At 46.7% G+C, this 25,173-nt stretch overlaps 1 protein-coding gene across 1 annotated transcript; it reads left to right on the forward strand.

Annotated features, from left to right (window-relative positions):
• Positions 1–4,385: 4,385 nt before the first annotated feature.
• On the forward strand, positions 4,386–24,855 carry LOC135823447 (uncharacterized). Its single transcript, XM_065336298.1, has 18 exons — positions 4,386–5,953; positions 6,638–7,091; positions 7,648–7,762; positions 8,462–8,703; positions 9,304–9,792; positions 12,724–12,933; positions 14,308–14,376; positions 15,446–15,518; positions 15,844–15,989; positions 16,809–16,968; positions 17,609–17,882; positions 18,512–18,648; positions 19,043–19,164; positions 19,403–19,528; positions 19,725–19,927; positions 20,364–20,547; positions 21,181–21,290; positions 23,724–24,855. The coding sequence occupies exons 1-18, from the start codon at positions 4,605–4,607 to the stop codon at positions 24,310–24,312; spliced, it is 5,052 nt and encodes a 1,683-aa protein (XP_065192370.1). The 5' UTR covers positions 4,386–4,604; the 3' UTR covers positions 24,313–24,855.
• The last annotated feature ends 318 nt before the right edge of the window (positions 24,856–25,173 follow it).

Here is a 25,173-nt window from a genome sequence, read left to right on the forward strand (position 1 = left end):
TGAATGTGCGAATAATGAATAGTCCTACACAGCAGACCTCACATTGTCACAGTAGTAGAGAGTGGTGGCGTATCTCGGGAAATGGAAATGTTAGTTTGACTGACACTGGCGATAATGCACTACTGGTATAGTTTTGCATTAGCTGTCTACTACATGTAGTACCAAATGCACCCCACTATGTGAAACCTCTTTTTACGGGCAAAAGAAACACAATGGATGAAAATGCAGTACAAATTTATTGCAAACCTAGAAAACCAGAAAAGGAAAAAAATGTAACTCAAAAGAAAAGGCACCTTGTCACAGTAAGCAAGAGGTAGACAAAAGGAAGTAAAATGTAGCTGTTTCGTTGATACTCAGAAGTCGTACAAGTAGTATGCAGTATCCAGGAGCAACGGGGTTTTGGATCGGGTGCAAACGATTCGTTCGACCTCCTTGCATTTGGAGTAGATTCAATGTCTTTCCTATTTCATGCGTATGTTGGTCGTTCACATGTTGCCCCAATCCAGATCAACGAACTGTTTCGCAATCGATTAGAAAAAATGGTAATGACGATCGCTCAGGGATTGTCGAGAACACAATAATTGTCCTTCGTTCGTCTGTTATCAGTGTTACAGTCCTGGCCAGAGAAATCCGATCTACTGAATATACAGTCGTCCCTCTCTAATCCAGCACTTTATAATCCAGCACCCTCGATAAACCTGCACAATTTTCAGTAGCCAAAATGTCCTCTTCATGCACATTCTAGCAGTAAATCCGATTTGCTAATCCAGCACCCTCCCTAATCCAGCAGAATTTCCCTGGCACAAATGGTGCCGGATTATAGAGGGACCGCTATACATGACTGATAGTGCTGGGGGCTACGCAGCCCTAGTACCACGCACAAGCGCAGCACAACGTTGTTTATCTGGTCGGATTTCTCTGGCCAGAACTGGTCCTGCCATTCAGTGTTTCCACGTTACGTTGCATGTGCTTTCGGGCATATTCGAGTTACTCCGATCCTAAGTCCTAACTACAAAACTAAACAGTAAAAGACTAATCCGATCGAGTCACTCAAGTCCGCGCCGGGCGTTGAGCAGCCCTGCTTCATTAGTGTAGACCAGGGAGTCGTAAAAGCCCGGGAGAGGACACGGCACACATTCCCAGAAAACATCTTTGCCTCGCGCTGCCGGGGAACGCTGCCAGGGAACGGTGTTGCGAGGCAAGGAAATTATTATTTTCGAAAATTGTGATGTCTTCTTGAAATACTAATTGGGACATTCTCCGATTTCTCTTAGAGCACGGAGACGATTGCTCCGTCGAGTCTTCTGATCTCTATTTTCATCCTCATCTTCCAGCTGCCTCACTTATTCTCTCTCAGTTTATCGAAGTTAATTTATTCTGAGGCGATGGAAATGCAAGACAAATCCCTAATTGTACTTCACTTTTATTTGAGTTGGGGTGAACGAAATGAGATTTGTGGAAAATGACGCCACTTCCCGTGTTAGCCGCTGGTCGTATCATACAGCCCATATTCCATTGCAGGTGATGGGCCAACGTTCGTGTTGAGATCCGCTGAGTTTCCTCGTACTCGTGGAGTTGAATTTGTGGCAGAAATTGCACTGAATTGCAGTCAAATGGTTGTGAATGAAACGAGATTTGTGGAAAATGACGCCACTTCCCGTGTTAGCCGCTGGTCGTAGCATACAGCCCATATTCCATTGCAGGTGATGGGCCAACGTTCGTGTTGAGATCCGCTGAGTTTCCTCGTACTCGTGGAGTTGAATTTGTGGCAGAAATTGCACTGAATTGCAGTCAAATGGTTGTGAATGAATCGAGATTTGTGGAAAATGACGCCACTTCCCGTGTTAGCCGCTGGTCGTAGCATACAGCCCATATTCCATTGCAGGTGATGGGCCAACGTTCGTGTTGAGATCCGCTGAGTTTCCTCGTACTCGTGGAGTTGAATTTGTGGCAGAAATTGCACTGAATTGCAGTCAAATGGTTGTGAATGAAACGAGATTTGTGGAAAATGACGCCACTTCCCGTGTTAGCCGCTGGTCGTAGCATACAGCCCATATTCCATTGCAGGTGATGGGCCAACGTTCGTGTTGAGATCCGCTGAGTTTCCTCGTACTCGTGGAGTTGAATTTGCGGCAGAAATTGCACTGAATTGCAGTCAAATGGTTGTGAATGAAACGAGATTTGTGGAAAATGACGCCACTTCCCGTGTTAGCCGCTGGTCGTAGCATACAGCCCATATTCCATTGCAGGTGATGGGCGAACGTTCGTGTTGAGATCCGCTGAGCTTCCTCGTACTCGTGGAGTTGAATTTGCGGCAGAAATTGCACTGAATTGCAGTCAAATGGTTGTGAATGAAACGAGATTTGTGGAAAATGACGCCACTTCCCGTGTTAACCACTGGTCGTATCATACAGCCCATATTCCATTGCAGGTGATGGGCGAAAGTTCTTGTGGAGATCCGCTGAGCTTCCTCGGCGTACTCGTGGATTTATGAATTTGTGTCAGAAATTGCAGTCGAGTGGACTTCTGTGCGTGTGTTGTGAGTAAATCGCGACGGCTCCCTTCCTTCAGCATCGTCAAAACGCAACATAGAGCATTATTACGCACTCGTTCCATGATTCATGATAATGCCTGGATTCTTTTAAAAACAATCAATGTGTGTTCCCTATCTATCTACATTGTACATGGTTGCAGGTCGTTATTTATAAATCTTGATAATTTCAACACTTTTCCACTCGTATACTGAGTACGCGGTGACTTGAGCCGTTTAGGAAACGGAAGTCTTGGCGAGTGTACAAAAGGTAAACCTATCATTTGTACTTCATAACGGAATTGTGCACAAAAATGCACACACACGTTCGCGCGCACACACACAAGCACACACACAAACACTGTACAAACACACACAAAAGTACAACTACAAGCACATGTGCACATACACACGCCTCCCCCCCCCCCCCACACACACACACTCAACTCCCCACCCCTGTACTGAGTCTGACAGACATACAATCATGTTTATCCTTCCTTCGCCACCAGTTTCGGATAATGGTGTCAACAACGAGTTGTAAAATATTGGTATTTTAGGACTCCCTGCCCTGAAGACAAGCACAGCGCCGTGGATCGAGCAGATCCGGCCGCGCCGGCCTAGCGTGCTTCACTTTCTGGCCGAGGCAAACATCGTCCGCGTGCGCGCATCCCGTGTCCTCTCCCGGGCTTTTAGTTTTACGACTCCCTGGTGTAGACCTGTGAATTTTCGGCGCGGGTTGCGAGATGCGAAAGGCGCCAACTGACTCAAGCGATCGGATTTCAGTGGGCTGCAGCACTGTAATCTACATGATGTATGGAATCGAGCATGAGTACGAGGACGAAAGTGCGGAATCGGAGCCCGACGCGCGCTAGCGCGGAGGGCTCCGATTCTAGCACTTGAGTCCGAGTACGAATGCTTTGATACCATTTCTGACATGCATTGCACGAACTACTTCGTACTACTAGTACTACTACATGTAGTACTTCACACATACCTAGTACCTACTCAAGGCACGCACACTAGACCAGACAAGGAACACAACTAGTCGCCAGTTTAGTACTTCAGACATGTTACATAATGACTAATGTACACAGTCACAACACAGAGATAAAACAAGGGCGGTCTAGTCAGCTAAAAACCAGGTCAGTTCAGCTTCTCTTCTTCGCAGTGACTACAGCCTACAGCCTACAGGTGCAGGTGAACATTGCAGTTTGCACCAAACTGAGCTCCGGAAAAGTTGATGGTCTTCGTAGCTTTCTGCATCAGAGACCGTTGGTGAGTTGGGGATTGCACTGTTGGGTCACAAGTTGCGATGTACTCATCAATGTCGGGATCGTGGAACTCAGTCTGCTGCTGTGATCGCTGAACGCTCGTTGTTGGCGCTGTAAGAGCACGGGTAGCAGCATTGGTTGCAGTTGGAGACTCTCCATCCAGAACTGCAGCCATCTCTTTTCTCTTTTGTTCTGAATTCCTGTTGGCATATGAAAAAAAAAGCGGCCTCTGATGGCTGAATCGGAGCACGCCTGGGCGTGCTCCGATTGGAAAATCGGAGACCTGCAAGCGCTCACAGGTCTTCAGTGGCTGATTCAAAGCACGGCAAGTCGCGCTAGGATTCGCTGTTGCCATGTCGATTGTCATGTGACATGTCAGAAATAATTATCGTATAATTATATTCTGTCAAAGCGCTGCAAGCTTGCAAGCTAAGTACAATGTTCAAAAAATGGAATTTTGTTGGTTCAAATGATCGCACCTTGTCCTTGGCGAGTGGAGATAGAGTGATAGTGCTTCGCGTCTGCGCAGTGAGTAGATCTACGCAGAGTTTTTTCACACTTTTATATACTATTGTACACGTAAAGGCATCAAGATTGGGTAACAAAACAGTAACTGAACGATGCAATACTTTCTTCCGTACAGTAAAACTGATTTCCACTATGCCTATGGAGTCTGTTTTGAAGCGAAGAATGTCTTGAAAATAGTTTAGCTTAGCCAAAGAAACACCGCTTTCTGTGTAGAACATTTTTGCCGCCTGAAAGGACAGGAGAGCTGGGAGGGCAACTGTAGGACGTGATGCAAAATGTTGCTTCACTGCCTTCTAGGTTTGGCGGTCACATTGGGTCTTCATGTTGGAGCAGCAACATCGCTGGAGCCACCAGGAACGTTCATGGAGCACGTCGTCTTGGACCAGGGAGCTGTGCAGCGGAGTTACGCATTCTGCAATGACTATTCTCCGGCACACTACTACGTCGACTCACCATTGGTAGATGATTTACACGGTGCTTTGCCTTTTTCGAGAAAAACCTGGATTGTTTTTCTGGAAGGTGGCGGAGTTTGCCAGAATCCTGCGCACTGCTCTTCCCGATACTTCTCATCGTCGAGACGGCTGATGACTTCGTCGAATAGTGGCCCCCTAATGTCGATGCCCTGGTGGTGGCCATTCAAACTGGAAGGTTGGACGATATTGTCTCGTCATCAGGATGTAAACCCGGTTTTTCACAAGGCAAGTCGGTTGGTTATGCCTTACTGCAGCAGCGACCTGTGGCTTGGTCGCTCGAAAACAAATATTTTGACTAGCGTGAAGTTCAAGTACCTCTCGGGGCTGCCGGGACATAATAGATCCACCTATTCGGTGCTGGGCAGTCTGATGGCATTCCGAGGAGTGGCAATCTTCCGCACCATATTCGCCGAAGCCTGGCGTAAGCACGGAATGCGAAAGGCTCGTCGCATCCTGCTAGCAGGAAGCAGCGCCGGCGGAATCGGCGCACTGAACCAGGTCGAATGGGTGGTGAACTTCATCGCCAAGAACACAGATTCGAACAACGAGATTCAAGTGTCGGTCTTGTCGGATTCGTCATGGTTCGTGGACTTCCGCGGCGTGTTGTCAAGTCGCATACATCCTCTGTGGGTTCAGTCCTATCTCAGAGTTCCGGCTAACGACAACGGCCGACCTGGCGGAAATGCAACTGACCGACCACCCTCCGTCCAAGCAATGTCATCCTTCGACTCGCCGAACAATCTTCCAGTCAACTTCTGCAGCCAACCCGATGGTGGTTATCCATGCTGTCTTTCGCTGCAGTGCGTTGTGAGAAGTCGCCACCAGCTGGGCTTTGTCAAGCAACCTTTCATGATCGTCAGCAGTCGGTTCGATGCGTATCTTCCCAGTGTAGCCGCTCAAGAGGCGTTGGCCGTCATAACGGAGCGGAGCTTGAGATACTTGCAAGCCGCCCGACTGGCGGTGGAGTTCGGAGGCGTGCAGATCCTATCGCTGATGCAACGACACATGGACAGCGGTTTCCAGTCGTCCTACATACCTGCGTGCACGCAGCACGTCTATCTTGCGACGTCGAACCTTTGGGCAGGCGATGGATTACTGGGAGCGATCATGGCCAGCGTGTTCGGAGGAAATTCCAAGGGACAGGTGTTCGTGTAAGTTTTGAAATTGCAGGTGAAGCTCTGTATACAACCTATCCTGTTTGATAATGGAAGAGCCATTTTGGAAACGTCAATTTGAATATAAGCCTCATTATGTCTATACACACCAAACTTACTGTAGCATAATTATGACATTCGTGTTGTTGCTGGGATCCCCAAAGGAAAAAAACTCGCACTGGTCTTGTGCCATTGCCAATATTATTGTGAGGTCCATAGTCAACCAACGCATTGAACGCATCCACAGCTTTGTCCACCGTTTCAAGAAGGCCTTGCCGGATTTCAATCTGGGCAAATACGGTAATGTTCATATGCAGAGTTTGGATGCAAAACGTGGCACACTCACTTCATGGCTTTTCAGATATTGACCAAAAATGGATTCAAGTTATGTGCGCTTTGCATCTAAATCCATAATTGGGCACCACTATTGAACTGGTTTTAGTCAGATTTTCAATGTGAAACTTTGCCTGAAAGTGCCTGTGGAACGTGTGATCACATTGAGCTCAAAAATCTTTAGAAACCTCTAATTTGGCAGTTGTCTTGTTTTGCATCTTATCTCTTCATATGAGCAGAGCACTGCTTGCTAGGACACACTTCTCTAGCATATACAAGTAATTGTAGAGTTGTCACTGGTACACAGTGCACATCTGTACTGTTTGCAACCTGGCGTTCCTCCTGCAGGCATGACATTGGCAAAGACTTGTGGAACACGATCTGCATCCCCGACCTGACGCCCGAATGCCAACCAGAGCTAGCGGAAAACACTTCAGCGGGCACATGCGAGGCGGACTCCACCGGCACGTGTGCCAACGCACGCAAGTGCATAACTTTGCGCGAGTCGATCATGATCTGGTGGCTCGAGACGGCACCGGATGCAGCCTATCCGAACACACGCACACTGGCCATAGACACATGCGAGGGCATCAGCTGCAACCCGACGTGCCCGGACAGCGTTCACCTGGGAAGCGTTCGCAACGACTGGACAACGGATGTTGATCTCAACGTTCTCATCGCCATCATCACCTACTCATTGGCCATCATCGCCATCTTCGTCAAGCACCGCATGTTTATATGCCGAGTACAGATACAGGATCACATTGATTTTGCCAAGCATCACCAGTCCAAGAAGATATCGGTGAGCAGCCCTTTTCAAAGTTATCATGACTAGCTGTTCTTGCCATGGAGCCAGGTGTTTGGTACTGTATTCAAAGAAGGGACAGCTATGCAGTCCTTCTCCGGTGCTACAAGCTCATGAGAAATATATCGATGGGTGGCTATGGGGTTGTTGTACAGTGTCACAGTACAGCACTCATCCACTCGTACTCACTACTTCGCCACCGAGATTTACTTCGCTCTTCAGTCCAATGCTCCCCTGACGGGCCTCACAGACACTCACAGGCACACAAACACACACGCATGCATGCGCTCCCCCCCCCCCCCCCCACCCCCACACACACTCCCCACCCCCACACACACCAACCCCTAGCTGCATCTCATGTTTGGCATATAATTGGTCTTTGTAAAAATAAAATATTTAAAAAATGCATACACATACACAAGCACACACGCACACACACGCACACACACACACACACACACACACACACGCACACACAAGCACTCAGACAAATACGTGTGTGTGTGTGTTTCCACATTTCATGTATGCGTGTTCTCTGTGTGGCGTTTCTTAGTTTCCACCGCTGGCAGCTTGCGACGCAGTCACTGTGGCCTGCACGTCCATCCACTACACCGTCAAGCTACGCGAGCCTGCTACAGATTTAGCCAGGAGGACAAGTCATAGGCAGTGTAAGACCTTAGCCCCTGGCGTGACCCTAGGGTTCTCAGACTTCCATTGTGCATCGCCGATTCATGGTGCGGAATTTTTAATTGATTATTTCAGACATAGGCAGTCCACAGTCTTCTCAAGTCCTTGGCCACGCTAGTACGAATAGATTCCTTCTGAAAAAGTTCTCCTATAGCGCATTATGAGAGCTGACAAGGCTACAACGGTGCTTCAGAGAGTTCTTTAAAAAGTCCCTATTTATCGTTAGTCGGCTTTGGTAGCAGAGGAGGAAGAGCAAGCAGCCATCTTGTCCTCGTTAAATTTATACCACAACATTTCCTTCGAATACCGTAATACTTTAACCGTAAGGCATGGAGAGCAGGATGCGAGTATATAGTAAGTCCTAGATGCTTTGTAAGTACAAATTTTCGTTTGGAATTAACTTTCGCTGTATTCGCTAGGGGCCACGAAACAACTAAAGTTTGTATCAAACTAAGGTTTTTTTCTGAACATTCGGGGTGACAGACCTCGACCAAAAACGAAATTTAGTGCATAACAAGCCTGCTGGTGGAGTGATCTAACGAAAGATTTCGTGAACAAAAATTAGTACTTATACAGTGACCAGTAAATCGATTGTGTTCGTTTTGCCTGTAAAAGAGGCTATCACACAGAAACCAGTATACAAACAAAAACATCTCTCTGCTCGCTTGGTATTTTTGCAGCTTCTCAGTCCAGTAGAACAGCTGGGTGCAGAGATCAACACAGTGTCAACACTACTCCTAGGCCATCGGACGCTCAAGTGCCTCTACAGCAACCCGATGATGAATTCGTACCAGCGCTAGTCATGCTGCCTACTGGTGGTGGTAACCGCCCACTGCCCCTGGAGCAAATCCCGGAAAGGTACCCGTCGAGTGCAAGGTCCAGTGAGCGCGGCTCCATTCTACGACGGCAAAGTCGAGTCGAGGTGAGATGGGAAACCCCCCGAGGTTATAGAATGCGAATGTTGCCATGGTGGGGACTCAGCGGAATTGCTTAAGGGGCCTGCATATGCTGTGTGAGTTGGCGTGAGGGGGGTGGTAATGTGCCGCAGTGTAACCTTGGCATGAAGCATTGCTAAAATGCCCACCCATGGTAAAATTTATTGTGGCAGTTAAGCCTTCTCAGATTTTTCAAGTTTCAAAGCCCTCAAACTCATGTGAATGTTAATCAATTTGCAGTACTGAATTATTCGATGATTGGTTTGATCAAGTCAACTTTCCTCTGAGTTCATGAATAGAAGGGTGCATACTTTATATCACCATGTGAGCATGTGTTTATGACTCAACAAATAAGGTGCAACAAGGCTTCATTGCTACTCAAGTTTCATGCTTGTACGACCATCGGGCAAAAATATAATTCTAGAAGAATGAAGGAATGATGAGATGATTGTGCGAGTGTGAAACGTCAGTCGCAATAATGCCCTGTTGCACCATATTTTTTGTAGGGAGGCTCTACTCACTTCGTCTTTGGGCACTGTGTCAACATTGGACCATCTCTACTGTGGGTATGACTCTATGCTATTCAGGAGTACGAAGGCAACGAAGAGTCTTCTAAAAACCTCCGTAAACTGTCAACAGTGTCCTCTATAAAGAAAGTGACAATCAAGGATGATGTAATGGAGATGCCAGCGTCGAATACAGGCACAAGCAGAGCTACATTTTGCGGCACGCTCACAGCGACATGGAACCAGCGGCGACCTCAGTGGTTTGAGGAGCGGCAGTCGCGCACGGCCAAAGTTGACACCAGATCGATTTCCTCTCAGAGAAGACGGGACACGCCAACGTCCAGGATGAAATCCAGCGCTTCTACCGCCGAGCTAGGCCTAGAGGAGATGGGTCCGCATCCGGCGTTGCCTCTTGCCGACAACGAGAAAAGACTGCTCTCTCAAGTGTCCACCATCTTCCGTCCCGGTGAACTGATCGCCATCATGGGACCGAGTGGCTGTGGCAAAAGCACTCTACTGGAGCTGCTGGCTGGGCGCCGTGACTTTGCTGCCAGTGACCATCATGTGGAGGTGAGACATACACTAAAACCTGTAACTACCGACCACCCATTGGTGCCAGCAAAAACGGTCTTTAGTGGCAGGTGGTCTTTAGTTAGAGGTTTGCACCTACCATATTTGGACCCCATTATATGATATATATGTCCAAATGCAGCTAATACAATTCCCCACTACCGTATTTCCCCGTAAGTAAGTTCTTTCCAATGACTTAGTACCCCCTATAAAAAATACTAGGGGTGAAACGAGTATCTATTTTGACCAATCGATCACTCGTTCATAATATTCGATCGAGTATCCGATTATTTCGAGTATTTTATCAAAATTCAAAAGCACTAGATTTCCGAGTTCTCGACCAATTCGGAAGAAATTATCTGTGAACATAGCACAAAATTCGCCAACGTCTTGTACAGACTTAGAAGTTGCGACTTCGGCGGTAATGGTCATGAAGTTGATTGTTCCAACTAGGAACACACGCTTCTTGCCGAACTTGACACTTGACTGACTCACGACTGCCATCCGGAGCACACGAGGAGCACGTCGCACCTTCCACTCGGCAAACCTGCAAGAAAGCACCACTCCCTGCTCAATACACGGTGTTTCGGGGAATTCACCCCTCATCAAGTTCGGCAAGAAGCGTGTGTTCCTAGTTGGAACAATCAACTTTATGTCTTGTACAGAGTGTAAAGTAACGATTTCATCAGTACTTTCATATCTCAGAACGGTACTTGCCGTGGTGATCGCATCGTCCAAGTCTTTTAAAAATACTGACTTAAAGCCATGCATAACGCATGCATACCAGTGGACCAGCGGTACAACAAAAGTTTTTGAAAATACAATGCCAATACTAAAAAAATGCAATAAATACGATCGAGTGCAAAATTTCGAATACTCGCTCGTTTGAAATTTTCGAACGAAATACTCGAATATTCGAACTAATCGTTTCAACCCTAAAAAATACACTTTCCACTGCCGAGGTTATCACCCCGAAAGACAATCCCCCCCCCCCGAAAGATAGTAAGTTCGTACCCATCCTACATGTACAGACACCGTACAGTACATACATCATATGCACGGACACTAGAGTTGCGCAGGCTTCCCAGTGCGTGTCATTTACCCCCGATAAAAAATTACTCCCCGAAAGATAGTACCACCCCCGAAAGTTAGTACTCATGTGGCTGCTAAGTTCGAAAGTTAGTACGTACTAACTTACGGGGAAATACGGTACTTGCGCAATGTCATTCCTATTTCAGGTCAAACCACACTTGGAGAGAGAGAGACGAAGAGAGACAGAGAGAGACAGAGAGAAGATAAATCTTTTGCAGACATCAAATTCAGCCGCTACTTCTGAAGCCAGGAGTCAAACGTTCCCTGTGGAAGTTTCGTTTTGCGCTGGGCTTCAAATAATTTGTTCGCGCGATCAATCGTACCGACTGTCCTTGTGACTTCTTGATTGCTTGATTCTGCTTTGTTTCTGGATTCCCCGATGCTATCCTCGACTGTATGACTGGGGTGACAGAGCCGCTCAGTCTTCGTTTCTCCTCCGAGTAGTAACATCGATCAGAGAGCGCTTTCGATACGCTCTCCAAGACGTTTCCTTTCATGTTTATCCTTGACAGCGCTTGAACTTTTGACAGGTGTAGTGCAGTCCACACCGACTCCACAGTCAAAATCACCTGCGTTCATTTGTTCAGCTGTAGTATTGAAAGAGTCCTTTCAGGACCATGTAAATCAGGAAAGTTTCAAGAATGAGCTTCGAGCAACATTTGATTTCCTACATGGCGGTTGCTAGTTACCGGTCAAAAATCGTCTTTGGGGCAAGAAAAGGCGGTCGCTGGTCGTGTTCAGCAGGTAGCCGCTAGTCACAGTGCGTTTTGAATGTGAGACTGTCCGTGCCTGGTGAAGTGATTGGTAGTACCTGGCTGGTTGCTAGTCACGGTGGTCTTTAGTCACAGGTTTTACTGTAGATAACGTGTCTACTATGGCTTTACTGGAAAGCTCTTTCCCTGCTCGTCATCTTCCACATGCTTTCAGAGCATACAGTACGCCAAGGACGCCCCTAGCCTCGTCACCAGTGTCCCTGTCATGCTTCTAGTTTGGCATCAATACCACACACAACAGTGTCCTTCGGTTTGGGGCTCATACTCAACATAGAACTACGATTCAAACTGCACCGAACTCGTGAGATTCAAGCGATTCAATCGATCTACTCATTCGTCATGTTGTCCTTGACACATCATTTGGAAATCCCTTTGAATGCCTTGAAAGTCGTAAAAATCGCTGCACGGACACTAAGAAAATGTTAAGATTGAAATCGCACGTTCAATTCATTGCCGCTCGTTCAATCTATTGCCGCTTGATCATTTGTTGAGCTATTGCCCCACTTATACACCTCTGGAAAGCCCTTCTCAAGGCCGTTCCAATGAGATATTGATCATGGCGACGTGATGTTTCGTTCCTGAGTTATGGCTGTTCGTACAGTGATCCATCCAGTGCATACGGTATGTGCACTGTACGCAAAGTATAACGCGAGTAGACTCGTCATTGCCCAGACACGATGGAGTCTGCCTGATGAGTATACTCGTCACAAACCTGGAAAGAGTTTTAACGCTTTCGTAGCCATCTCATCAGAAGGATTGTGCTGGCACAGCCAAACGAATGGCAACGGCAACAAAAACGTTTAAGGATACGGAACTTTAGCCAATGGTGTATGCTGACTTCGCAACTCGCCCTACTTTATGAGTTCAAATCAGTTTCACAAATGTGTTTGTGCAAGTCGCAATGGAGACAGCATTATAAACCTTTCAGTTTTGCGGAGGAGGGAACTCCGTTTCGCTTCGGTACTTGTGTATGCTTTCCAGTGTGCAGTAATCATACTCTTGATTCAGTATTTTTTAACAAATCACGATGTACTCCCACAATATGTGTTGTGATAAATGCAACCAGGGGAACATCTTTGCCGGTGGCAAGTCTCTGCGTCACAGCTCTGTGCTGAAAAGCTATATCGCGGACGCTGGCTACGTGCGTCAACTGGCCACACCATACTATGAGGAACTGACGGTGCGAGAGAACCTGGTCTTGGCTTCGTTCCAGCGCCTGCCCAGCGACGAGACGATAACGTACAGGGTGATGAGAGTGGAGGGCATTATCAGCTTGGTAAGGCAGATGTGTGGGTGGGTGTGTGTACATTTGTGTGTGTGTTTGTTTGTGTGTGTGTGTGTGTGTGTGTGTGTGTGTGTGTGTTTGTGCGTGTGTGTTTGTGCGTGTGTGTTTATGTGTTTGTGTGGGTACGTGTTTTTATGTTTTTTTTCTACAAAAATCCAAATATCTCCATACACTGGGGTGAATAATGGAGTATGGTGGCGGGGCCCATTAAGCTCATCCGACCAGAGGTCTCGGCTTCATAGCTCCTTGGATGCACCAATGTGTGTGTGTGTGTTTGTGTGTGTGTGTGTGTGTGTGTGTGTGTGTGTATGTGTGTGTGTGTGTGTGTGTGTGTGTGTGTGTGTGTGTGTGTATGTGTGTGTGTATTTGTGAGTGGGGTCGTAAAGGTAGTGGTATGTCCATAGTTAGTGTGACGATATTGTGGTGTGTGAGCACTCAGTGGTAAGATCAAATAACCAAAATTAATACCGTAGAATCCCGCGTATAAGCCCAGGCCAATTTCGAACATCGTGAAGCTTTGTTGTACAACCCCATGTGCCTACATTGTAGGTCATACCATGTACGTAGCACATGTACAGTACAACCTGGTGTAAGCGACCACCTGCTCTTAACGACCACCTGCTCTTAACGACCACCTGCTCTTAACGACCACCTGCTCTTAACGACCACCTGCTCTTAACGACCACCTGCTCTTAACGACCACCTGCTCTTAACGACCACCTGCTCTTAACGACCACCTGCTCTTAACGACCACCTGCTCTTAACGACCACCTGCTCTTAACGACCACCTGCTCTTAACGACCACCTGCTCTTAACGACCACCTGCTCTTAACGACCACCTGCTCTTAGCGACCACCTGCTCTTAGCGACCACCTGCTCTTAGCGACCACCTGCTCTTAGCGACCGTTTTTCCATGCACGGACAGTTCTACACAGACACTGTGGGATCTGGTTCTAAAAGACCACCTGGATTTAACAACCGCTTTTGCGTGCACCGTGGGGTGGTCGCTTAAACCAGGTTTCACTGTATTTGTTGTACATTTCAACACTATCATCGGTTGTTTTTGCTTGAACAGTGGTTTTCAGCAATGTGCTTCTCACTGCCTCGGTAATTTTCAATAGCACAATTTTGGTGTCGGCGTATAAGCCCATGCTCGCGTATAAGCCCACCAAAAAATCCTTGTGAAACAGACAAGCCAATGGGCTTATCCGCGGGATTCTAAGGTAATGGTAGTCATAAAGCATGGCACGCTAGAAGCAGAGTGGCAAAGAAACGGTTGCGCTGGGTCGGGTGTCAAATTGCTGAGGCCCAGAGTGAAACAAGCAATACAAAACTTAAAATGCGTCTATGGTTTCCACTCTGTAGATTGGCTTGGACAACTTTGCTGACACAGCTGTCGGCAGTTCAACAGGACCCGGCCTAAGCGGAGGGCAGGTAAGAGACATTGTGCCCCTCAAACAAATCTGTTTTAGAGGACACCAAGAGTACACGAAACGCAGAGTGTGCAGCTCTGATGGGTTGCTGTCACGGCGAAATTTCGTGATTACATCATTTTAGTGACATTGTGTGTACAAGCAGGATTCAAGCGGGTCTCTTCCTGCACAACTGCAGCTCATTTGTACGCACTATGCCACTTCCCGTCTTGTATCAGCAGCGAAACGGTATATTGTATATGACGTAACCCCGAAATATCGCCGTGACAGACACCCATCCCCCGAACGTATTATGTACAGCAAAGCCTTTGCCTTGTTTAACCCTTTATGTACGGTGGTGTGTACATGAATCGATCACATATGATCGATTCATGATTGATCCGTAAAACCTTCGTAACTCCATCATGTCTTGTCCGAATTCAACAATCAAAGGGTCTATTCGGTAGCGGAAACTCCAAGCGTTCCAATGCAACAATCGCCGAAGAGCTACGATGTACGAATCCAGAGATATCGCGCGCCGCATTCTTGTCTCAGCAAATTCAAATTTGTGTCGATCTCTTTGCCATTTTAGGGGAAAATCCCTTTTCGTGTGCTCTTTGACCAACTCAGTATATGATAATGACGTAGTTGGCTGAAGTTTGAATCGACTCCGAAAGATTTGAGCGTTCTGCGATAGACGAGAGTGGAATGGCGTTGATGGGGAAATTTGCTCACATATTGGGCTTGGAGACGACTTTGATGTGTTCCTACGCCCGATTTGTGGCAGCTAGTTGATAGAGCCTGGCATTCTGGCGTTGCTCTCGCCAGGAGCTTTCCAAAGAGCCCAAGATTGTGGAAATGGAGCGAAGGAGGCCAAAGTTATAGCCTGTTGAAGGTGAAAATTGTGCAGAAAATTCAAATTCTGCTTCATTCTGTACTGGAAATCAGTACATTAAGGGTTCATCAGCTCAAAGTCTTAAAGTGAGAGTGATCGGAGATCAGAGCAATCTTTCAGCAAAGGCAGGATACTGCGATGCAATAAAAAGTGCTGCTAATGATTTCACATATTTCGGGCCCTTCAAATGCTGCAGAAACGCCGACTATGCATCGGCCTTCAACTCATCCACTTGCCAAAAGTGCTGTTTCTGGACGAGCCAACATCAGGTACGTAGTATGCACCATGAACTAGTTGTCGTGCCTATAATGCCACATTATGCATTTCAATGTTGAGAGTATTCTTGGGAGCTAGCAATAAGAAATTTAGCAACTTGTACATGCAGTCTCCACCTGCAGAGTTGCTACTGCATCCAGCAGCAGCAGCAGCAGCAGCAACAGCAGCAGCAGCTGGACAAGGGTGGTTGAATGGCACCTCAAAGTAACTTGTTCAAAGATTTCTTCATCTTGAATTTTTGATTTAGAGTGGGTGTCTTTTTCTAGATAGTGAATGTGTAACCCTTTTGCCCAATGGCATTTTTGCTTCCACATACAGGCCTGGACTCAACATCGACAATGGAGATCCTTGAAGTGCTCGCCAATATTGCAACGTCTGGTCGTCTTGTCATCCTTTCTATTCACCAGCCGCGCACAGAAGTGGTGCACATGTTCAACAATATCCTGTTCCTGCATGACGGCAAAGTAATCAGTGTGTGTGTGTGTGTGTGTGTGTGTGTGTGTGTGTGTATGTGTGTGTATATGTGTGTGTGTGTGCGCATGTGTGTGTATGAGTGTGTGTGTCTGTGTGCGTGTGTGTGTGTGAGTGTGTGTCTGTGTGCGTGTGTGTGTGTGTATGTGTGTGTGTGCATATGTGCACGTGTAGCGTTGCACGTACATGCGTATGGTGTGTGTATGTGGGTGTGTTTGTGTGCGTTTGTGTGTGCAAGGGTATGGACATTTACGGCAGTGGCAAATGACATCCAAACTCTTGCTTTTTCACGTACGAGTGCTGCGGAGCTAAAAACGACTTGTAGAAAGTAGCTCACACGCGTCGGGCATGCCAGCAAAACACGTGATGATCACTTCATGGCCTTCAGTTTCTGGCTTTGCGTATGGCTGCGTACTACTGCATTCATGTGTGTTGCTGCACTGCGAACAGCACACTTGTTGTACACAACTGTGTTTGGTGTCACTGCACCTTACGGCATGAGTACAGTACAGAAGTACAGACATGTACTGTATGCGTACCTTGCCCGTGCTTCAAGGCTGGTACTAAGAAAGTTGTGGACACCACGTACCCGCATTATGAAGAAGGGGGGGGGGGGGGTGACTGGCTTGTAACGCCAATAATTTTTTCGACATCACAATAAAGAATTTTTCATCCAGCGCATGCACAGATTGTGAACAGCAACTGAATAGAGTGGTCGTCACTTGACAACTTCCTTTCTTTTTAATTCTGGCGTAGTCAAATTCGGCACTTGGGTGTGTCTATGTTTGTGTATCTTTGTTTCAATTCTCCAGGTCATGTTTTATGACTCTCCTGTCGTGTTTCCTGGACTTTGGGTGGACAAATACCTCAGCTTGATTGGACGACGCGATATTCCCGATCAAGATGAAGAGGACCTGGAAGACCATGTCGACGAAAACTCCCTGATGGGAGCGGAGAACACCAACATAGCTGGTGGGTATTCTATTTCCCCTATTCTCTCTGTCTGTGTGTGTGTGTGTGTGTGTGTGTGTGTGTGTCTCTCTCTCTCTCTCTCTCTCTCCCTCTCTCTTTGTCTCTCTGTCTCTCTGTTTGTCTCTCTGTGTCTATCTTTCTTTCTGTGTGTATGTGTGTGTGTGTGTCTCTCTCTCTCTCTTCCTCTTTCACTTTATCTCTCTCACCCCATAAACACATCTATCTATCTGTAGCTATCTCAACCTGGTGCCTCTCCCCCTTGCTCACACTGTCTATCTTTGTTTCCCTTCTTGGTCATCTAACTATATCTTTCACATTCCCCTGGCTCTTACATCTGTCACTTGAATAGTGGATTTCTGTTTCTTCCCCTGCTTTAGTGAGCTTTCTCCTTCTAACAGAATAAGGCTGGAAAAATGTTAAGACTGGTGTTTTGCAGTTAATATCAGTATACATCTGTGAATGTATGCCCAGGAGTGAAGTGGGAGTCTCACATTCTTCAGAGTATGGTAATACTCTGATAAGGCGCTCACCACGGTAAACACGAATGTTTACTTGGTAACCGAAGTAACCCGTACAAGAGAGCTTGGAAGCTCAGGGCCCTACGCTATGCTTAAAACTTATCTGTGCCCTGTTTCTGCAGACAAGATGATGGATCTGCTCAAGGACCCAGACCTACGCGAGCTCTTTCAGACATACAATAGGAAGTACGGATGGCAGCAGGACGATGTCGTAAGGGAGGTGAAGGTTCTGCGAGAGAAGGACAAAGAACGCTTCTTCAAAGCTGAGCAAGCCGAACAAAGAAGATGTAGTGGTCAGCTGGACAAAGATAAAGGGGCCAAAGAAAAAGGGGCCAAAGATAAACAACGTCCTGACGTTAAGAGAGGTTCATCGGTGCCCGAAATTGCCAGGCACAGGTACATCCGTGCATTCATTCCATTGCTTGACAATGATGATGTCGAAAGTCAGCAAATGTTGACAAGTGACGCCGTCTGGGCTAAATTGGTTTCATTCTGCTCGTAGCGAAGTGTGCTATGTGTTGGGTAGGCCCCTTGTCTTGCATGAAGGTGTGTTCTGTATGCACCTGAGGTGGGCTCTCACAACTACAAGTTCCAGGCCACTTACTACCTGACAGATTTGCCATTCTATTGTGAAGGAAAACTACCCAGACATAATAATATGGATCCAGGCAAAAAGTGGAGCAGAGGATTATAGCTGATGTAGTTGTAAGAGGATCACATGCAGAGTGAACGGCCGAGTGGAGCATGTTATGGTTTGGCTGAAAGGGTGAGTGGCCGGGTGTGTGCAGCCCGAGTGTGTAAATTCTCATTTTCTCTGAAAAGGCGACGTGCAGACAGTAATCTTAATAAAATAAAGAATAAAACTTTCTTCATTACCTTCAGCCACGAGATTCCATTGATAATTGTGATGAGAAAACGTGCTTGAACTCCTTATCCATTGCTATGATTGTGATATGAGTGCCCACATCATTTAATTCATTTTCTTTTTTTCGATTCACTTATCTGATCCATGTTCCTCTCTGCAGTTTACAGAACGTCAGCAAGCGCACATCTGGTCTTTGGAATCGCATTTTAGTGTGGGATTGCCGTGCCACTCTGCGCTCCAACAGCGTGACAAGAATGTACCTTCCCATTATCATGGGTGGCATGTTCCTAGGACTAGGTATGGCAAATGTGTGTGTGTGTGCGCGCTCGCGTGTGTGTTCATTGTGTGTGTGTGTGTGCGAGCGCTCGCGTGTGTGTTCATTGTTGCACTCTCTGATTCAGTACTGTACTGCTATGCTCTCCAATTTCCGAGGAAAACGTTCTGTGTAGTGTGCCCGACTACATGCATGCATGTGTGCACGACAGGCCAATATATGCGGATCCATCTTTTGTCTTCTACCCTCTGCTTTCACAATTCGCCAGCCTCTTCTCAATGTTTCAAGCAAGCAGCAATGTGTGCGTGTTCCACCCGTGTACGCATAATATATGTGTGTGCACTCTTTGGCAAGAGGCTGAACATTGATGGACTTTTACGAATGGTCACAACTACATTGTCTGTTGATGGCTTGCAGGCGCAGCGTACTACCAAACTGATGACTTGCTGCTGCTCCTGAGCGCTCTGTGTCTTTGGACACTTGCCAGCTCACTGTTCATGACTCCGGCGATCCATTTCCACCTGGTAAAGGCTTTCGAGGTAAGCTAGGTAGAAGACCATAACGGATTCACGGGAGAATGCCTTTGTTCACCACTAGTTGACAACTTGTGGACACGTACATTTGGTGCCCGCGATTAGGGGTCATCGCAAGCTCACATCAATGTAGAGTCACCAAACTACCGCTATTCTGTAAACCCATTATTCTTGGAGCAGTGCAGCGCTCCAATGCCTCAAAAAACTTCTGTTGTATTATATATTGTCCTTTTTTCATGTGTAGATCTTCAAGTTGGAACATGATGACGGTATTGGACTGACTCTGGATCTGGTGCTGCAGACGTTTGTCCGCTTCCTTGCCCTGGCTGCTGTTCCAATCATCTTGGACACACTCCTTCTGTACCTTATGGTAAGAACTTTATTAGCATCAACGCAAATTTTAATAAGGCTGAGGTCTCCAGGGGGTTTATATAACTTTCATTGCATCTCCTTTTATTTTTTTATAATGTTTTAACCACAATACTGATTAAATGCACGTACGCATTGCAGCTGATTCACTCTTGCTATTCTGTGCCGATTTTCTTTATCGGTTTGCGTTGTGCTAGATCACATCTCCGAAGAATCGCAGCGTTTCTGACATTCTGGTACTGACAGGCAGCTACTTGCAGTTGAATATGGCATGGTCTGCGTTCGCCATTCTGCTGTTGAGTATCAATCCGGCGATCGGCTTCAAGCTCGCTCCGCTGTTCAGCTCCCTCTCGGGCTTCGTTGGAGGATTTCTAATTCCACTGCCCAAGATGGCAAGATGGTGAGCGCCCGCTGAAATTGCCTATCCTTTATGGTGGCCATAGGGAAAGTCCCTGGTTAGAGTCCTGGTGGTGAACGACAAATTTTTCTTCAGACATTTCCCATTGTCAACTCCCTCAAACTCATGAAGACTGTATGTTTGGCGAAGGAAATATTTAATCGAAAACATGGAAAAGAGTGGGGCACAAGTTATAGAGTCAACTATTATTTTGAACAATCAGTTTGAACAGTGTGAACATTTTGGTTGAACCATCTTTTGTTGATCTGGAAATCCAATGCTTGGGCAATGGTGAAGCGAGATAACAGATAATTTATGTTCTATTTTCCACACAGGATGGAGAATGGCAACGAGGCTTTGTTGCAACTCTTGTTTCAGTGCAAAGGATCCATTCTCATGAATAGCATTCTTTCTCTTCTCTGCTTGCGTCCGTTCACAGGTACAGGTGGTTGATCTATGTGAATCCAAACTACTTTGCCTACTCGGCAATCATGTACCATTACCTGAGACACTTCAAGGACAATTGCAAGTTTGAATCTCGTCTCGAGTGCTACACGTCCAGCGGCCTCTACTACCTGCAGAGGTTCGGCTTCGATGACACTGGACCTGCGATCAATTCACTGGTGAGCCGTTTGTTGCATGCACTATGCTGTTTCCTCTTTACTGTTTAGCTAACTGTACAAAGGTAAACATGGGTGCAGCGAACGAGATTTTCGTTCTTGGGCCATTTTGCTGGTGGGTGTGATCTACTCATCTTCCACTGCTTTAGGAGCTGCATCTGCACATTGATCTCCGAGGGTGGTGGCGCTCCTACGGATGCGAACAAAAATCGGTCCGACCGGGTCTCTAAGTGAACCGTGAACTTTTAGATGTGCACTACTGACGCAGTGGACGATCTCCTCTGCTGGAATTAGTACTCGATATCCAGGGACTAAGCTCCCTGCACTCTTATGATACTGTGCCGGTGATGTGAGTCTGTGGGTACTTACATGTGTATCAGACAAGTACATGTCTGCATGTCTAGGGCTGAAACGAAACCATAGCGAAAAGAATTTTGTTTCGAAGATTTCTTATTCAGAGAATATTCAGAGTTTTGGATGCAACTCTGATCTTTAAGAAAGCAATATGATTGCCTGCTTATAATCCATTCCAAGGTCTGGAGGCATCCAGTGGATTCATTTTCCTCGGTTTGTAGTGTGCTGTGAATGTCAGGCAAGCAGGATTGCCTCCGTGCTGTGCCGTCTTCTTGTTTGAAGGTTCTGTACATCATGGCAGTAGTGTATTTACTATTGGCCTGGATCACTCTGGAAATCCGCTACAACCATCTGCGGCGGAAGTTCACGCACAAGTTGCGCAACATAATTCGGTAAGGAACGAGTTGATGAAAATGGATGTTCTAAGCATATCCTAGCCATATTTCCATATAGTTACAGTGCAACCGATCCTGGGAGATACGGAACGCGTTCAAGAACAGTAGACTGCACCCCCTACAGTTAAGAATGCGAGCATTGCGAAGCTTCATACTTTTCAGCAAAGGAAAGCAAGCAGGGAAAATGGCAGGAAATACCTTCTCTTAGGATCTTGCAAACCTCTATTTTTTTGCAACTTTTCAGTACAACAGGAAATAGTGATGTCATTCGCAAGCAAGAGCATTCTCGCTCCACATATACTGGCACACACAGAGGCATAGACAGCAATAGCGACACTACACAAAGTGAAGGGTAGTTGGCCGCAGCCAGATGTGAACCGGATAACGAGTGAGGTATGGAAGCAAGGACTATGAACAGAGTGTCTCGGATAGAATAGGCGTGCCAGCGAATAGCAGAAATCGGCCATGATGCAGAACCACTTGGGACCGTCAGATTAATTTTTCTGGACCGAGCCAGCCGGGGAAAAACCCTCGCGCCGACGGTAGTTGTGAGGGAAAAAACCGGGTGTACATCCCCAATGGCGATTAGGCATCATGTAGGCATGGCAAGCGCATCACGGCTGTCAAGAAGCGGCAACTTATAAAGATGGCGTCGGTTCGAGATGGCATGGTAACCGCGCACGTGCCGTGGTCCGTGACTTGCTCATGTACATATATGTATGCACGCAAATGCAAGTCACAAACTCACAAAGATCGTCTTTGCATTTGGAGAAAATATCTTCGACTCTCTTTGAAGGTTGGCGAGGTTTGCCTAATCTTTACTTGATTGCGATGCCGGTATGTCCTCTCAATAATTAGAACAAAGAGAGCTGATGATCGCTTCATTGCTGAGCAGAAGTAACAATCAATTCGTCTCCTCATGTCCTCAGTGTCAAAGGCAGACGACTGCAATTCCACAACGCTCATTTCACGATGATGGAAACAATAATCGTGTACTAGTACACACTTGGACCATCTGGTCATCCCTATTCTAGCCGCTAGTCCGTCCAGCAAGCAACTATTGACTATTACGATAAGGACAACTGCGTGAACGAGGGCTCGCCCAGCAAATACAATTCAAGTCGTGACTCCAGTCAAGAATTAGGGACTCGAGAACTTCACAAATACAGGCCAAGGCACCCCACAAAACTGATAGATGGCACGAACAAAAGACAAATAGGCTAGACAAAGTGTCCCAAGTGATTGAAAACAGCAGATCTACCAAATAAGACAGCTACATGTGCCTAAACAACGATTCCCATACAGTAGAGAGTAATATCAGGCAGAATGAAAGCCTTGGAAGTGCACAAATACAGCCACGACCGCTACAAAAATTGGACGACCGCCACAAAAAAATTCTCATTGCACTACCTCCTTGAAGGGTGAAAGTTACCAGTTATCCTATAGCGCTGTCAGTTTATGCCTGTTGGAACCCCCCCCCCCCCACAGCCCACACGAAATACCTTTCAAACAATTCCAGGATGCAATTGCAGCTCCAGACAGGAGGAAGAAGAACACCGTGAAAAATAACGGCAACGATGCCCAAACTCTTGGGAGACGGCTGAAGTCTTCCTCAAGATGTTAACATTGAATAGCCATCGACTACCAGCGTGGTTTGGTGACTTTAGAACTGTTTCGAGACTTAGAACGAAGCGATATCTCAAATTTGATGGAATTGTTACCTGTCAAATGCGTGGGCGAGCAGGCCAGCTGACTGGTTATGCATGAGCATGCATTGATTTTTCATGGTTCACGTGCAGAAAACTAAGTTGCCGCGATCCAAGTGCAGCTAACAGCCGTGGCATCACGGCAAAAAGCGATAAAAACGCAATGATAATATGCACAGAAATGAAGGGTGGGAGGGTAGGGACACTGGTGAGACTCAAACTGACTGAAGAAGTCAGGAAAAGAAGCGGCAATAAAGAACTCACCAGATGCCATATTTGCAACTGAAAATAGTTCGCGAGAAATACGTCTTGATGATTATGTCAACACTAAACAATAGTTTCAACCATATTAGCCCCGAAGACAAACATTTTGCATGCAATAGCTCATATCAACATTATCCCTGTGGTAAATTTTGCTCATATTATCTCACTGTGTCTGAGGTATACCTTGAAAGCAAATTTTCATTCCTGTGTTGCAACATAGTCCCCGGTATCGTTTCCAGTCCAGTCTTATGATGATTTATCGGTGCGATTAAGATGTTGATGTTGGCTTGTGCATGCGTTCCTGTGTGTGTGTGTGTGTCTGTCTGTGTGTGTCTGTGTCTGTGTGTGTGTGTATGTGTGTGTGTACGTGTGTGTGTATTTGTATGTATGCGCATGGCCGTACATGTGCATTTCGTTTCCGTCCTTGTTCATTGCTTCATATTTTTTGCTGAATGTGCAGTGGCAGAAAGCACTGGGATGGTGGGGATGATTTGCCGCGTCTGAAGGAGGAGGAGAGAAAGCCCTTTGTCAACTTTCAGGAGTACTTAGCTGGCGAGGGGATACGTGAGCTTGAGGAGATCTGCAAGCGCAACGGACGGGAGTGGACGACTGCTAAGCGCAAATCATTCAGCATCATCATCGAGGACGATAGAAAGTCCGCAAAGCACCAGATGCTTTCCGTGGACGTCAGCCATGGCGGTCAGTCGACACTGCGCACAGAGACCAGCACAATGGTGACGCCTATCTGCGCCAAGTGGCGCTTTGCCGCCAAGCTGGCAGCAAGTCGAGAGAACGTCAAGATGCTGGGCAGCTTCCAGGACGGCGGAACATTCACCGAGAGGGCCATGCGGCACGCGCACATACCCTTTGAGAAGCCCAAGCCAGGTGCCACCAAACTCCTGGACCTGGTCATGGATGCCTACAAAACTCAACAGCCGGCCGAAGCACGCACTGCTGCCGATCGCCGGGCGGAGATGGCGAATCGGAAAGCATACCTCAAGCAGATCATGCGGGCAAGGGTGCAAAAGAGCCGGAACAAGAAGGACTGAACCGCTTGTTGTGAGTATCCTGATAAATTCACCTAGACCTACGGACCTAAATTTATGCTATGGATAGTGACTGTACAACGATGTAATGCTGCAATGATTATCTGAAAGCATGGTGTGTAATGACCGCACCACAGTCCAGGCGTCGACGAGAAACCTGTATCCTTGAACGCTTCCCGAGTTTGATTTTGGTTCTCATTCTTGTGCAAATTATCAGTGTATTTCTTGTGAAAATTAGATAAGCAAAGTAACTATATTGATTGATTGTGAAGTTAGCCTTGATTCTAATTGTGAGCTCAGCTGTTTGAGTGAAGTAATACTAGCTTAGAGCTTGTTCCGTTATTCTGTGTTGAATACCTGTTGAATTGTGCATGGTGATCTCTATTATAAAACTATTAATATTTTCAACGAATTTTCTCTACCATGACTTATTCGCACCTTAGACATAGTAGTTGACTAGACCTTGAACTGAAACTCACTCAAATTTCCGCTATGATCGTACACGGTGTCGTTGATGTACTGACTATGGCACAAACCCTCAAATTTTCACTTTCACCAGACCTGGAATTCTACACATTCTCTTCATGCATGTGTGCATAATGTCAGGCTCCAGTCCCCTCTCTTGAAGACGAACCATACCATTCTGGTTCAGGTGGGTATGTGTATGGCTTGAAAGTGAGGACGTCAGAAGTCAAAAACAAACAAAAATAACGACTCGGATCCACTCTGCTCTAAACGAAGTAGTGGATGTGATGGGTTGACGACCCCTTGTGTCGCATGCAGGTGTAATGCTTCTCTATACCAGGAGTGGGTCACCGACCGGGAGGGCCTAGGTCCAGTCACAACTGCACTGGTGGATGTGTC

Source organism: Sycon ciliatum, chromosome 8 (genome assembly GCF_964019385.1).
Source record: "Sycon ciliatum chromosome 8, ocSycCili1.1, whole genome shotgun sequence".
Lineage (NCBI taxonomy): Eukaryota > Metazoa > Porifera > Calcarea > Leucosolenida > Sycettidae > Sycon > Sycon ciliatum.

Excerpts from the sequence above, each read along its gene's own strand:
- LOC135823447 (XM_065336298.1), top strand. The coding sequence starts at position 4,605 with ATGTTGCTTCACTGCCTTCTAGGTTTGGCGGTCACATTGGGTCTTCAT. Across the intron at positions 7,763-8,461 it reads GAGGACAAGTCATAGGCAGT|CTTCTCAGTCCAGTAGAACA; the intron begins GTAAGACCTTAG and ends GTATTTTTGCAG. Across the intron at positions 15,990-16,808 it reads TGTTCCTGCATGACGGCAAA|GTCATGTTTTATGACTCTCC; the intron begins GTAATCAGTGTG and ends TCAATTCTCCAG.